This window comes from Seriola aureovittata, chromosome 17 (assembly GCF_021018895.1).
Source record: "Seriola aureovittata isolate HTS-2021-v1 ecotype China chromosome 17, ASM2101889v1, whole genome shotgun sequence".
Lineage (NCBI taxonomy): Eukaryota > Metazoa > Chordata > Actinopteri > Carangiformes > Carangidae > Seriola > Seriola aureovittata.
In genome coordinates, this window is record NC_079380.1 from 8,675,736 (window position 1) to 8,690,607 (window position 14,872).

At 39.1% G+C, this 14,872-nt stretch overlaps 4 protein-coding genes across 4 annotated transcripts; 2 read left to right on the forward strand and 2 right to left on the reverse strand.

Moving 5' to 3' along the window:
• Window positions 1-1,155: 1,155 nt before the first annotated feature.
• LOC130184931 (hemoglobin cathodic subunit beta-like) lies at window positions 1,156-2,378 on the forward strand. Its single transcript, XM_056401053.1, has 3 exons — window positions 1,156-1,550; window positions 1,877-2,099; window positions 2,208-2,378. The coding sequence occupies exons 1-3, from the start codon at window positions 1,459-1,461 to the stop codon at window positions 2,334-2,336; spliced, it is 444 nt and encodes a 147-aa protein (XP_056257028.1). The 5' UTR covers window positions 1,156-1,458; the 3' UTR covers window positions 2,337-2,378.
• A 3,710-nt stretch (window positions 2,379-6,088) lies between these two features.
• On the forward strand, window positions 6,089-7,752 carry LOC130184934 (hemoglobin subunit alpha-1). Its single transcript, XM_056401057.1, has 3 exons — window positions 6,089-6,537; window positions 6,644-6,851; window positions 7,549-7,752. The coding sequence occupies exons 1-3, from the start codon at window positions 6,440-6,442 to the stop codon at window positions 7,675-7,677; spliced, it is 435 nt and encodes a 144-aa protein (XP_056257032.1). The 5' UTR covers window positions 6,089-6,439; the 3' UTR covers window positions 7,678-7,752.
• Window positions 7,753-9,064: 1,312 nt separating this feature from the next.
• On the reverse strand, window positions 9,065-9,907 carry LOC130184932 (hemoglobin subunit beta-2-like). The gene is made up of 3 exons (XM_056401054.1): window positions 9,777-9,907; window positions 9,413-9,635; window positions 9,065-9,298 (listed from the first exon to the last, which is right to left on the reverse strand). Exons 1-3 carry the CDS (start codon window positions 9,866-9,868, stop codon window positions 9,170-9,172), a joined length of 444 nt encoding a protein of 147 aa, XP_056257029.1. The 5' UTR covers window positions 9,869-9,907; the 3' UTR covers window positions 9,065-9,169.
• A 2,877-nt stretch (window positions 9,908-12,784) lies between these two features.
• Window positions 12,785-13,659, reverse strand: LOC130184913 (hemoglobin subunit alpha-A). Its single transcript, XM_056401026.1, has 3 exons — window positions 13,495-13,659; window positions 13,195-13,402; window positions 12,785-13,041 (listed from the first exon to the last, which is right to left on the reverse strand). Exons 1-3 carry the CDS (start codon window positions 13,587-13,589, stop codon window positions 12,913-12,915), a joined length of 432 nt encoding a protein of 143 aa, XP_056257001.1. The 5' UTR covers window positions 13,590-13,659; the 3' UTR covers window positions 12,785-12,912.
• Window positions 13,660-14,872: the final 1,213 nt, after the last annotated feature.

The following is a 14,872-nucleotide window of genomic DNA, read 5'->3' on the forward strand; positions in this document are numbered from 1 at the left end:
GTGGCTCTCAATTCAAATTTCTCTTACAAAAATTTATGTGAATTTCTACAAAATAAAAACATCCTACAAGCATTTAATTATATGATGGGTTTCAATCTTCAGCATGAAAAGTTTAAAAATCCAGATAATAACAGCCCAATGATATTATTTAATGTAAATGAACATTTTGTCTATTCCTGCAGTTTCACAGTTGTTACCTGCAGCTGAAGCCAAACCCACCAATACAAACTCAAACACATCTCTGAGTAAGCATTCGCAAAAACATAAAATTAATATTTTATCAAGATTTAATTCATTTTACTGCAAAATGGTCGTTTTGTTGGGTTTCACTACCATACATAGATTTATATGAATTCACTGGAGGAAAATTTCCCCAACGTCAATGAAAACAGAAATGATATTCTGTATGTCTCTGTGTGAGCTATCAGTCCATGGCTATAATGAAAAACAGGTGATTCCCCACTGTTTTGTGGTGTTGGATATGAAAAATGGATTTGTGTTGAACTGAATTATAACATTACGACCTTATACTGGAGGGGAAAAAAAACACTTTGCCACTTTAAACTGCCAGGTTTATTTCTTCGTCTTTGAAAGCACCCTGGGCATCAGCTCGCTGGTCCAAACAGGTGCGGTCATCTTAATGTGGTGATAACGTTATAAAATATTATGTGTGGTACTGACAAAAAAAAATAGTTGACGTGAAGAAATGAATATTAAATTTCGTTTCATTAGAGCTCACTGTAAACAAAGTGTCTGCACTGCCTATTTTTGTTTTTTTATCCTGCTTGTCATAAATTCATGTAAATGCAAGTCTTTTCCCAAGATGTGCTCCATTGAAACTAGGGTTGTGCTGTGCTTTGTTCCAGAAGCCTTATTTTATTGAATTAATTAACTTATTGCAGGTGCATGAAAGCAACATTTTTCCTGCGTTTATATCTGCGGTTTAAAAAACAAATTTATCCACATCAGGTCACTTGGGGACAAGACATGACTGTCTATCATGGACAGAAAGCTGATGCATGACGGCGACTTTATTGATATTAAGTGTTTGGAGCCATAGATAATTTATTTGGGCGTGGGGGAACCTGGATGTTCAGATAGTGAAGTCTTACCATAATCTAAGTTTAACAGCCTCTGGCAGTAGGTAGAGCAGGGCCAAGGGAAATTGGAAAGTTGACATATTATGTTAATGTGAAAACCAATTTTTTTTTTTTTTTTTACTGCCAGGACACTGCTAGTGTTTTGCACATTAGATCAGGTGCAGGTATCAGCGACATGGTGCTGATACTGACAGCTGCTCAGTTAACCATCATCATCATCATCATCCTGTAGTGTGTGCACTGAAATCAGGAGCCCCCTCACGTCTTTCTCCCTGCTGTCTTGTCGCAGCGGGGTTATCGAACAGAAGAACTGATCATTCCTCAGTTCAATGTATTGATCAGGCTATACGCTGACGTCATGGTCAAGTGGACAGACAAGGAGCGCAGCACGGTCCAAGATGTCTGGGGAAAAGTTAATATCGACGAGGTTGGACCAGAAGCTTTGGCAAGGTAGAGGATGTGACTGGTCACATTTCATATCATCTTATAGATGTTGTTATCGCCTATTGGCCTGATAAGAAAAAGGCTTGTATGAATTTTCTTTTCAAAGTGTGTTTGACTTTGAAATGGCAAGATTTATTATCCTGTTTGTTTAATGTTTAAATTCAGAAGATTTTCTCACAATGAACCCTCTGATTTGCCAGTTGGTTGATTTGTTCTTTTTTGCGAAAGTCTAAAATCATCATATATCCTCATTTGTGTTTGTAAGAGGCAAATCTCTCTTAGTTAAATAATATTCAGAGTTTAACGCGTGTTATTTTGTTTTATGTTTTGAGAGTTTTAATCGTCTACCCCTGGACCGAGCGGTATTTCGGTAGGTTTGGAGATATCTTCAATGCCACTGCTGTTTTGAATAACGCCAAAGTAGCAGCCCACGGCAAAGTGGTGCTGAAGGAGCTGGACACAGCGGTGAAGAACATGGACAACATCAGAGGCGCATACGCTGCTCTGAGCCGGCTGCACTACGAGAAGCTCCAAGTGGACCCGGATACCTTCCGAGTAGGCGAAATGGGCTACATGTCCTCACACATAGAGCAAAACAAAAAAAAAAAAACATCCAAACAGCACAGCATCGACTCATCATATGTGTGTTCGTTTTGTCCGCAGCTGTTGGCGGACTGCATCACCATCACCATCGCCTGCAAACTCAAGAGCGCGCTAGACCCTCAGGCCCAAGCGACCTGGCAGAAGTTTCTGTCTGCTGTGGTCGAGGCGATGAGCAGTCAGTACGACTGAAGAGGCGAGACAAAAATAAATAAAAGTCATGTTTGAACCCTGTGTTGCTGTGTGTTTGTCTTCGTGTCCTGTGTTGCCTATCATGTAGGGTCTCATTTCAATAGTTCTTATTCTTCAATATGGGTTTGGAGTCCCCCAGAGGTTCTCAGCAGGACTACAGCTACAACAAATCAAAATGGGCTCAGTGGCATATAAAACACAACTTTACATATGTTGATTAATTGATGGCATATTCCTGAATGACTTATCAGCTGTATCAACACTTTAGTGATGGTATATATACCTTCATTCAATTCAACATCTGCTTTCATAGGAAGGAACACAGTGTTTAGTTGCTTATCTTTCATAACCAGTTACTTTTGTCAGTACATACAGAGTCCTGCACCATGCCAGGAGGCCTACAGGTTGACCAAGGAACTCAGATGAGACAGAATTGCAACAAAAACCAGTCGGAGCTTGAGTGGCACATCAGGTGAAGATAATGGTTGATAACAGAGGTCCTCACCTCAGGTGGGTTATTTCACAGCAGGATGTTCTGAGGTAATGCATGCTGTCCCTACACAGTCATTGTCTCAGTTTAACATGCAGACAGTGATGTCTGCTCAGAAGACTTTTCACCTCAGTCCTCCAGTCAGTTAGGTGCTTGTCCTGCTTAAGACTTCATTACAACCATCATATCCAGTAAGGAGCTCTAGTGTCGTGCTTCCCTATGTTGAACACTGCTTTTTTAAATTCATGAAAGATATCTTCAAAGAATTGACACAGTGACAGTCAATACTTAATGAATCACAACAGATGATGTAAAAAATAAATCTAGGATGTTTATTCATATCCTTGTTTGAAGGGGTGAATTGAAGTGAAAAGGGAGATGTTAAATCCATTTCAAGGTGTGTCCCATGATATGATTTATTGTACTCAACCAAAATACAGCATTGCTCTCCTCTCACACCAGAGAGTTAGCGAACTTATAACATTTAACTGTGCTGTTTAACTTGTACTGGTGATATATTATTGTTGGTACGGCAAAACTGTACTTTGATTATTTTTTATGGAAAAGATGAGTCATCACAAACAGTGTCAGGTATGTGGATGTATATGAATGTACTGTAAGTGCAGGCGCAGTAAAGAGGCAGGAGACAGAAGGTAGGCTCAGAGTTTTATTGTCTTGGGGAAAAGGATAAGGCTCAGAGGAGACTGGTCTCCTACAGAAGAACATGAGCAGAGTTTACAACAAGAAACACTTTTTCTATAAGTGATGATTAAACAGGTTTAGTGATGGGCTGGAGCTGCCCTCTAGCGGCGGGTATGAATGCATGCACGGTCATGAAGGGCAGCTCCCCGGACAGCTCACTGCGGCCTCTGCAGGATCAGCTGATCCCTCCATGTGTTCCGCTCTTCTCATCCTCAGTAATGATTCACTCTGTTAGCCTGGAGATGATTTTGTTTCTCTGAATTATCATGTACCCATACAATGGAACACCACAACACAACACTGCTTGCAATACCTACATAAAAAGGATGGAGCATGTAGGACTACAAAGATGGTGGAAGGCGGACAGGCGTTTGCAGATCCACTAGAGGGCGCTCCAACACTATCATATTAGGTCAAGCAGCCTGCGCTCACTCTTGAGATCCATGGAGTTTAACACTGAACACTAATATGCAAATAATGTTTGCCACAAGTTAATGAATTGTGATTCACTCACACAAAAAATACACATTTTACTAAAACAGGCAGCATTATTTGCCTAAACTCCTCAGAATTCACAATATTTTTCTGTAATGTCACAGTCTATAATGTTATCTTCTGTGTTGTAGCACCAGCTGATCAGTTTGGCGGTTATACTGGGTCCTGAGCCAAAGCTTTGAATTTTCAAATATCGTACCAACATCCAAATCAGTGCGTGGGGCTTGACTGGGTTCCTGCCAAGAGTACTAGCGTCATACAGAAGAGAATCAGACTGTCTTTTATTAAAGGAAGGGGTCTGATAGAAAACCATTAAATGCAAGAGGATGATGTTTATTTTTTTGCATGTTATGCATGACCAAATCTATGGACAAGGACCCAGCACCCTATTGGGCCAATTTATGAACATTTTGAACGGGTTTTGGTTTTGGTCAAAACAACAGTGAGCAAATCTAACGACAACCAAAAAGTGATAATTTGCATATGCAATATCAGTTTCACGTAGAAAAGAATAAAATCACTCACAATAATATTTTTTTACACAACTTATTAAATACGTGTTGTTCTTCTGGCACATCAACACGTGAGGACCTGTGCGACTGGGAGTGCAAAGGTTAAATAAGGGTGTGAGTCATTTTAACGAGCCACATAAAGATGAAAAAAGAAAAAGGTCTATTGTGAAAGATTTTGTGGGTTCAGTTACACACCTGTGAGAGGATAGCCTATCTCATGAAAATGCTGACCCAGAGTTATGACGTTAGTAAATGGTTGAATGGATTTTATATTTTACCTGGTGAAGGTGAGAGGGTCCATATTAGACCTCTGCAGTGACGCATCTGTCCATGCAACACACTGGTGTGTGTGTGTGTGTGTGTGTGTGTGTGACTGTGTGAATGTGTGTCTCCAGATGTGAACCGCAGCCGATTGTTTTCACGCCCCTGTCCCTCAATTCTCCGCCCACGGCAGCTGAGCTGAATCAGCTGTTGCAGTTGCAGTGCGTTTTTTTTTTTACCAATGTGAACAGAACCAGGACTTGGAACGGGTTTTAATGAGTCTCTTATATACTGTGCATCCAATAGGGTTAACATTACAAAGCAGAGTCAATCATAACATCCCAGCAATTCAGGGAAGTTTTAGAGAGAGTGACGTATGACGTAACATATATTAAACAGCCAGTTAATCCAAGTTGACAAGATCAGTGAAATACAATACTATGTCACCCACACCAATATGTTGCAGTTTGTACCAGCAAAGTTACTCTAACAGTTACTCTACCCCCCCCCCCCCCCCCCCCCCCCTCAGCGAGCGGATCCACCCTTTGAAGGCGTCAGTAGTGGTTTAGATAAGACACACACACACACACACACACACACAAACACACACACACACACACACACACACACACACAGCGAGCCTCACCGCAGATGACCCCGGTCATCGTCTTGGTCCTAGCTGATAACCAAATCTTTTAATATTAATTAATTGCAGCGCCTGGATTTTAAATCAGTATGAGCTGACTGTCAATGTCAGATGTTTACACTGAATAGATTGAACGTTTCATACATCTATATGTTGGTCATATCTGCTCTCTATATTATAACATTAAGATTTTGACCTATAGTAGGTCTAGTTAGTTGTTTTTGGGTTTTTTTGCTTTAAATGGAGCCGACTTATTTTGGTGACGTGTCGTAACCAATGAACCTTAAAGTTTTTACTGTGGTAAATCTAAAAACTCTGTCATTACTGAGGAGAAATGGCTATGAAATCAGAGTCAAAGATATATTTTCGATTTATTTAATCTGCGGTTAAGAGTAAAGAGATTTTGGATTCGGTCCAAATTGAAAGATGAATAAAGAAATATATCACTTCAGGGTGGTGTTAACTAATTTTAATTTTAATTTTAATTTTAATGGAACCTTATTTCCAGTTTGGCACAAATCTGAAACGAGTTAAGCTGAGCTTGCACACAGGAGCCAACATTGCTTACTGACCTATTCATTAAAAGTTTCCCTGAACATTTCAACACAGGAACCCTTTCAAGCTTCTGCAAATTCGTAGTTTGCAGTGGCTGTTACTCGATATTTGTGTTTCAGATGTTTTAAAGCTGAATTTAATAAATTTATTGAGTTTGATGGGTAAACACCTTATGAAAATTACATATGTTAACTTGTTTTCTTTTGTGTTTTTCATACAAGTCTTTCGGGGCCATCATGAGAGGTATTGTGTATGTGTGTATGTGTTTATCTCATGGAAGCTGCTACATATCATTTGGATCCCGTCCAAATGCCACGCAGCCTATCTCAGAGGTGGCCCGGGCGTGCCCATGCCCTGTTTCATGACCTAGGCTCCTATATAAAACCCCCTCAGTCTGGACTGATCGCAGTATTCAACTTCAACCAAACAATCTACAGGCAAGATGACCAGTCTCACTGCTAAAGACAAGGACGCAGTCAAGGCCTTCTGGGCTAAAATTTCTGGAAAGGCTGAGGACATCGGCACTGACGCTCTGTCCAGGTAAATATAACCCGTGAACTAACTCATGTAATCGGCTCTTAAAATGCTGTTACGCTTTTTTTCTGTCCATTTATCACTCACTCGCTTATTCCCGTTTATTACCCAGGATGCTGGTGGTCTACCCTCAGACCAAGACCTACTTCTCCCACTGGAAGGACCTGAGCCCCGGCTCTGCCCCCGTGAGGAAGCACGGTATCACCGTGATGTCTGGAGTCGCTGATGCTGTGTCCAAAATCGACGATCTGAAAGGAGGTCTCCTGAACCTCAGTGAGCTGCATGCCTTCACTCTGAGGGTGGACCCTGCCAACTTCAAGGTAGATGTCACTGCTGGTGACTAACACGTGGCTGGGTTTTCTGATTATTGCTTTGTAGACCATTTAAGGACATTGCACTTGAACTGAAAGTTTGACACAACTTTTATTCAATGGTGCTTTACTTTGGGAACAGGAGATATAATCTGGTCCTACACAATCCAAAAGTCTTAAAACTGTGCTTCATTTGAAACCCAGTGTGTCGGAGTACAGACCCAAACTGAACGGTGTCACGAATAATGATTCTGTAAACTAGAGACTTGTATTAGGCTTCTGATGCCTTCACTGCACAAGTCAGATAAGATGGTCCAACGGGGCCGCTGTGTGCCTCGATTACCCAAGAACCTGTCTCTTAAAAGTGAGTGCACCAGCTTCTTCACTTTCACTGTCCATGGTGCTGAAGCCAAGCATGAAGTTATTTTGAGGCAACTGTAATAAAATTAACTTTGTTAAACAGAAAAAAACAAAACAAACTTATAGACACATGCCGAACAACAGGGTTTTATCACGTGAGTCTAATTGTAGCACACCTAAGAAAAGATTTAGTTGCAGTAGATGCATATGCTGCTGCTGTGTGGGAGAAGTGGGAGAAAGACCAGAAGCTGAACGTCAGTGATGCACAGTAGATGCTGGTTTGAGCTAAGATATCGCCTCATGTGATCTGGACTAACAATTAAATGTTATTATCACTTTTTCACAGATCCTGTCCCACAACATCCTCGTGGTCTTGGCCATCATGTTCCCCAAAGAATTCACCCCTGAGGTCCATGTGGCTATGGACAAGTTCCTGGCTGCCCTGGCTCGTGCCCTGTCTGAGAAATACCGATAAACTGCGAACAGGAGCAGTAGCAGATGACAGACAGCAGCACGGGGGCTTTGATTCCCTCTGTTAGTCAATATATGAATAAATGATCAAATGCAATCAAACGTGTCATGGTTGTTTGTGTAGTTGAGTGAGTTTCTCCCGTGTAGGTATTGATTATAAGTCAGGTTAAGGTCAGGTCAGGTTAACAGCGCACGTGCCATCAATTCAGTGGGACTGAAACACATGTCAGCAATATTTCAACATTATTATTTCTACAATCTATATGAATATTTAAACAGAAGGATTGCGTAAAACTTCAAAAGACGTTCCAGTCATTTGTGAAACAGGCTTTAAAAATCTATGCAACTCTGACAGAATTAATGCAAAAGACCTAACACACATTAAACTGTGAGAAATTTAATGAACTGTATATCTGTACTACTATACTACTAGTATTACGACAAATACACTTATATAGGCCTATAGTTCAATATACTCTATATGTTCTATGCACTGTATGTTAAGTGGAAACCTGTTTAGAAACTTTAGTCAGTTGCAATATCACGCTGCATTCATAAGTAGTAGTAGTAGTAACATTATCAGCAGGCACTAAAAAGGTAAAAGGAGTCATTATGCAGAATGGACACGTTTTAAAATATTATTATTACTATTATTATATGTATTTTTATAATAATAATAATAATAATACTAATATATCAATATTACAAACAATAAAAAAAAACTTTTAATTATATACAAACTTGCAAGTAAAAATATACACATATATATGTATGTATGTATTTACGTATGTATATGTAATGTATATATATATATAAATATATATATATATAGGCCTACATACATACATGTATATGTATATACACATACATATATATATATATATATATATATATATATATATATATATTAAATTACATATATATAGGCCTATCTGCGTGTATTTTAATGCATAATTCCATGCAATAGTGCATTAGTGTTATTATTTGTATTTTCTTTGTGCAATAATAATAATAATAATAATAATGATTTTTATGTGTGTGTGTGTGCGTGTGTGTGTGTAGCGTCTTGTTTTACTATATTCGTGGGTAGTGTGTGAGTGTGATGCACACATCCTTATGCACAGACTTATAGACTTACACACACAACAGCACACAAACACTCACGCACACGCCACAATTTAAAATGACCATGTAATATATTCATTGATGCAACCTTTTGAAATGACATTCTGCAAAATTTGTCATTTTATTTGTACTATTCGTATTTATGCACATTATGCTGATATTACTGGTGTGCTTTCACTTAAGTGAAATGTTTAATGCAGGACTTGAATCTTATTTTTAACATTGTGATATTTAAACTTTGAAAGGATCCAAACAGACGTGTTGAATATGCTTATTGTTTTATTTATTTGTGCTTTAGAGGCATGAGTTTAAAAAAGAGCTTTTAAAAACATGATCCAGCTTGTGATGGTCTTCTCTTGTGCTGCAGCTCTCTAGTGGTACTGCCTTCCCAGGGAGGACACCACCACGGCCAGGAACTTCTGGAAAGCTGCCTGGACATCACCGGTGAAGTCATTGCCCATCCGAGCAGCAACCACGATGGTGAGGCAGTCGGCCAGCAGCTGCAACACAACACAACATGAATCACAAAACAGCAGCAACACTGGTCAAGTCTTTAGGGACAATCCCTGAATGTAGACAACAGTTCAAATCTCATTTGTTCCACATTATGTTACCCTGAAATTGTCGGGGTCCACGTGCAGCTTCTCGGAGTGCAGCACACTCAGCTCGGCGTAGGTCTCCTTGATGTTGTCCATGTTCTTCACAGCCCGGTCCAGACCGTGCAGGACAACTTTTCCGTGGTTTGCAACCATGGGGTTGGCGATGATGGCTTCAGCGTTGTAGAGGTTTCCAAATCCACCGAAATACCTCTGAGTCCAGGGGTAGACAACCAGGCACCTGAGCAAACGTATAAAGAAACGCATAACTTGAAATTCAAAAAATGACAGTGTTAATGCACAAATTTCTAATGCAAACATTTAGTTTTGCTATTGCATGTTAAGGAAAAACAAAACAAACAGAACAGAAAATATGTGACACCTGGAAAGAGCAGCGGGTCCCACGTCCTCATAGTTCATCTTGGAGAAGATGTCCTGGATGGTGGCGCGCTCGAAGTCTGTCCATTCAACCATTTTGCCGGTTCTAGATTTGCTCTTAGAGTAATGTGTAAGTCAGGCAAGGATGCAACTTTTAAGAGAACCGTTTCACTCCTCCCTACAATACGCGATTGGATGGAGTAGGTCTGTGGGCTGGCCAAATATTGCTCTACGGATTTGCAGAAATGATAAGGGAAGGACAAATCTGCAGTGCTTAGATTGTGTTGAAGACGGAAGAAAATATAAAAGGAAAATATGGCTGCTGATTGTGGTCCGTGATTTTACCAAGTAACATGTATGATATGAAAAGAGATAAGATGATATATAAATAAATGATATACTGCTTGTGAATGTGCACTTCTAGGCAGACAACACCATAACGAACAACTGTTAAGTGTGAGGCCAGTTTTGAAAAATACCTACATGATGGTTTCCTAGGAAAACAACCAATTTAATTTCAAATACTATCATCACACTACTCTTTTCTTCTTAGTTTGGCAACAAATTCCTGCAATATAGGCTACTGCAATATTAGCATGAATTTAGATGAAGTCATAGCAGCTTTTTTTATTTGACAATATTAACCACCACCCTCTTAATGTGCGGTGTTCGTGGTGTTCGTCTCTGTGCCAAATCTATCTCTTTACTATAAATAATAAAGTCCAAAAGAAAGTCTATTAATGGCGATGTGGTTTATTTCACCACAGCCAAACCAGTGTTCACGCAAGGAAGTAAGAATTCCAGTAGAGGGCGCTGCATGACTGGACTCTCTTCATGATGTAGACTGTCTCACTAAACTGAACCGTTATCAGCTAATTCTAAAATCACAACTGATAAATGCTCTTCTTCCAGCTCAGTTGAGCCAATGCATTTAACAGAAAGTGCCACGCTTCCAGATTTACAGCGCAGCTCACACAAAAGATACTATAGTGCAGCAGATAAGCTTGTACGTATATGGAAGGTGTTGTGCATTTTATGACTGAAGCAGGAACTTTCTCCACTGCTTCTACAAACCATGAGTAATGAGTGTGGTCCAGAAGTGTTCACTTATGTGTTAGCTAGTCATGTAATTCCATAGAATACACAGCAGAAGTTGTCAGTGTTTTTAACAAGCCATAGCTACCTTAACACCTGGAAATGGTTGGGTTTGCAGCCCCACTGCTGCGCTAAGCAAAATTATGTTACATGGCCATAGCAGTAAATAAGCATCTTTACGCAATTTTGGCAAAGATATACATGGTCATAAAGGAGAAATAGGGCAAAAACTGGAAAAATGCAATTCTGAGGTCAATGACTTCTCAAAGTCACCAAAGGTCAGATATAAATTGCCTCGTCTCAAATAAAACCTTAGGGTATGTACATTATAAAGGCTACTGAAACTTTCATGCTTTAGTCATAAAATGCACAACTGTTTTTCCTATCTGCCCCACTACTAACTCAAAAACATTCTGTCATATTTGACGTCACAGCGCTGTGTTATGTATGTTATGGTGCACTGTAGCCGAAAACATCCTGCACATTAAAGACATTAAAGTTGGTTGTACTACAGTGATCGCATTATTTAGTCTAGTGTGCCCTGAAGTTGACTAATTGAAACAAAATGGTGACTTAGTCTATTTACAGTCAGTTCTGGACATAGGGACAGAAAAACAGACAGGTGGTTGCTAAAAAGAGATGATTGAACTTAACACAGTTTTACATTTTCAAAATTCTTAAAACAACTTTGAAATGATTATTAAACTCAAGTTCAGTTAACTCACATTTAAAGGTGGCAGGGGAACTTAATGTTTCTAATTTGAATGAGCTTTAAATGTTTTACAGTATTTCTTGAAATATACATTCCATAAGACAAAAAACCTAGATTTTGTCATTTGAGAGGTTGCACTTGGTGGACGGTGTGGAGAGTTCTAATTTCTATATCAAAATTTTGACAAAATGATTCAAACATTTCATAAAATAATACCAAACTCCGGAAAAACTAAATCTTATGTTCTATGTAAATCTTATCTTAAACTAAATGTTACAACAAGTGAGATGGATTTTTACTTGAACGATCAAGTGTTTTTATAAGGTGTTGAGTTTGCCAGCCATCTTGTAGCCCATAAATAAAATGGTGACTTAGTCTATTTACAGTCAGTTCTGGACACAGGAACAGAAAAACAGACAGTTGGTTGCTAAAAAGAGATGATTGAACTCGTTTCAATAACGTATGTTAATGCTATATTCAGTGGTAAGGCGTTCAGTTACAGGCGAAAGCTTTATGCTGCGTAAAGCAGCACCTCGGACAGCTCCTTCGCCTCTAGCCGCATGATCAGGCCCCGGTGAGCGCAGCGACGGCCGCGGGATGAGGAGCTGTCTGGGGTAGCGCACAGCTGGGCCGCCCTGGTCAGCCGGTGACTCGGGCAGCCCCCCTCACTGCTGACAATCACACACTTAGGACCAATCAGCTCGGCCGTGTGCTTTCCTACCGCCATATGAAACAATTGAATGTATTGATGTTATTTAAATGTAGCCTACAGTAGGCTATGTATTAAACATTAAATAGTAGGCTAATACAGCGTCACTTCCAAGTATAATGATTAATAAGTGGCTCAAGTCTCACATTGTTCATTAGTGTCACAAAATATGTTAGATGCTCAAGTTCCTAACGAATTACTGCAAGTTAATGAATCAACTCCACTGAGCCAATTAAATAAGAATGTTAAAAAATATGGGCTATTGTTATTATTATTGTTTTTATACATTATTATTATCATTGTTATTATATTAGCTATCATTACTTTTGAAATGATTTGAAGGCTTAAGTAATAAAACTCTGTATCAAATCATGTTCCATAAAAATGCGCTGAGTTTTTATTTTCTATTATTAATATTTTAAATGAATGTGTAGGCCACCAAGACAGAGGAGGCGGATTATACTAAGAAGTAAAGACAATGAAGAAGAGACGGACATCTGGACATTTCACTTTTATTCGATTTATTCACCAAGCCCTTCCATTTCGAAAAGGGATCTTGACATTATTGTGAGCGACATGCCACATGTGCTGTAGGCAGTCGATGCTCCTGGATCGCTATAAAGTTTAGCGGTATCTCTCGGCCAGAGCCAAAGCCAAGTTCTGCAGGAACTTGTCAACGGAGACATGGATCTCAGGAGTGAAGTCGGTGGGGAAGTACATGGCCGTAACCAAGATGATGTTGTGGGCCAAGATCTGCGGTTGCGCAAGAAAAACATAAATTTCAAGTCAGCAACATGGGGAAAAAACGCATATCTTGATTATAAAAGTAGCTAGATAATTCCTGATAATTCACATGATCATTTTGGTGTAGAAAACACTTTAGAAACTGCAATGATCATTCCTTACCCTGAAGTTGGCAGGGTCCACTCTGAGCTTGAAGGCATGCAGCTCGCTGAGGGCGGAGAGGCCACCCACAAGGTCATCGATCTTTCCGACGGCTTCTCCCACAGCTGCCATGATGGTAGCGCCATGCTTCTTCACCTGTGCGGAGTCAGGACCCACATCCGCCCAGTGGGAAAAGTAGGTCTTGGTCTGCGGGTATACAGTCAGCATCCTGTCAAACAGGGATTGAATAAAGAAGAATTAATTTAACGAAAAAATGAAAAGCATATCAGTTTTTAAACTATGAGAAAAAAGGAAGCTTACCTGCCCAGAGCCTCGGCTCCAATCTCGGCGGATTTCGGGGACACTTTGTCCCAGAAGGCCTTCACCACGGACTTGTCCTTTCCAGAGAGACTCATGTCTGCCTTTTCTTCAAGTTTTCTTAAATGAAAGAAAAAATGTCTGATATGACGATGCTGGGGAAGTGGATCTCTAACAGTCTTTTTTATATCAAACCAAACTGCACCACGCCCCAGTATCAATCCAAACCACACCTACGTGGAAGAAATTGCCAGAAGCTTCCAGGCAGTTTCTGAGATAAAAGTTACCACTCCCTTTTCTATATTTTTTCTGAGTCAGTTATTTTACATAATCGAAAATATTTATATAATAATACAAATTTGAATTTGTCTGCAGATACACTGTAAAACATCTCACATGAATTCAGTGTAATCTACTAATCATTTCTAGTTAATTTAATGTAAATATAATAGTTTTGTTAATTTCAAGTTCATTCTACTTTGAATTTTCATTTTCACACAACTTTATAATCATTAGTTCTTCTAACGATGTCCTTTGACTTGGATGAACAACTGAGAGTTCACTCAATTCATTAAATTAAGTTTTTAAAGAAACAAAACCAACATATTAGCAGACATCTCGGCATGGAGTTAGTAAAACGCTCCAGAAAGTCCTTTTTGTAATAGTTGTAGTAGAAAACAAACATGATGGAAACTTGTTATGTGTCCTCCATCTTGAATTGAGTCATGGTTGTTTCTTTTCATAGCCTGATAATAAAAACAATGAAAACCATGTTGAAGGTTAGTATTAAATTCAGTCCCTATTCCCATACACTTGAAATTTAATAAGATCATTGTGAGCAGCCTGACATGTTGCCTCAGTACTGACTCTGGTACAGAATGGCTTCAACAGCTGCTGTGTAAGATCTTCATGTTGCCCACAAATGAAAAATGGACTCTTTCAAAGTAAAGGAAGACAAGTCTGTCTCTAATGTGAGATTAAACAGTCATTCCAATTTAATATCTTGTCCCAAGTGCAGTAAACTTAACACAGTTTTACATTTTCATAATTCTTAGAACAACTTTGAAATGATTATTAAACTCAAGTTCAGTTAACTCACATTTATGGGTGGCAGGGGAACTTAACGTTTCTAATTTGATTGAGCTTAAAATGTTTTACAGTATTGCTTAAAATATACATTCCATAAGAAAAAAAACCTAGGTTTTGTAATTTGAGAGGTTGCACTTGGTGGACGGTGTGGAGAGTTCTAATTTCTATATCAAAATTTTGACAAACTGATTAAAACATTTCATAAAAAACTAAATCTTATGTTCTATGTAAATCTTATCTTAAACTAAATGTTACAACAAGTGAGATGGATTTTTACTTGAACGTTCAAGTG

Coding starts and splice junctions, on each gene's coding strand:
- LOC130184932 (XM_056401054.1), bottom strand. CDS start 9,868: ATGGTTGAATGGACAGACTTCGAGCGCGCCACCATCCAGGACATCTTC. Junction 9,636..9,776: donor GGACCCGCTGCTCTTTCCAG/GTGTCACATATT, acceptor ACGTTTGCTCAG/GTGCCTGGTTGTCTACCCCT. Junction 9,299..9,412: donor TGGACCCCGACAATTTCAGG/GTAACATAATGT, acceptor GTTGTGTTGCAG/CTGCTGGCCGACTGCCTCAC.
- LOC130184931 (XM_056401053.1), top strand. CDS start 1,459: ATGGTCAAGTGGACAGACAAGGAGCGCAGCACGGTCCAAGATGTCTGG. Junction 1,551..1,876: donor GGACCAGAAGCTTTGGCAAG/GTAGAGGATGTG, acceptor TTATGTTTTGAG/AGTTTTAATCGTCTACCCCT. Junction 2,100..2,207: donor TGGACCCGGATACCTTCCGA/GTAGGCGAAATG, acceptor TTTTGTCCGCAG/CTGTTGGCGGACTGCATCAC.
- LOC130184934 (XM_056401057.1), top strand. CDS start 6,440: ATGACCAGTCTCACTGCTAAAGACAAGGACGCAGTCAAGGCCTTCTGG. Junction 6,538..6,643: donor GGCACTGACGCTCTGTCCAG/GTAAATATAACC, acceptor TTTATTACCCAG/GATGCTGGTGGTCTACCCTC. Junction 6,852..7,548: donor TGGACCCTGCCAACTTCAAG/GTAGATGTCACT, acceptor ACTTTTTCACAG/ATCCTGTCCCACAACATCCT.
- LOC130184913 (XM_056401026.1), bottom strand. CDS start 13,589: ATGAGTCTCTCTGGAAAGGACAAGTCCGTGGTGAAGGCCTTCTGGGAC. Junction 13,403..13,494: donor GGAGCCGAGGCTCTGGGCAG/GTAAGCTTCCTT, acceptor CCTGTTTGACAG/GATGCTGACTGTATACCCGC. Junction 13,042..13,194: donor TGGACCCTGCCAACTTCAGG/GTAAGGAATGAT, acceptor GCGCAACCGCAG/ATCTTGGCCCACAACATCAT.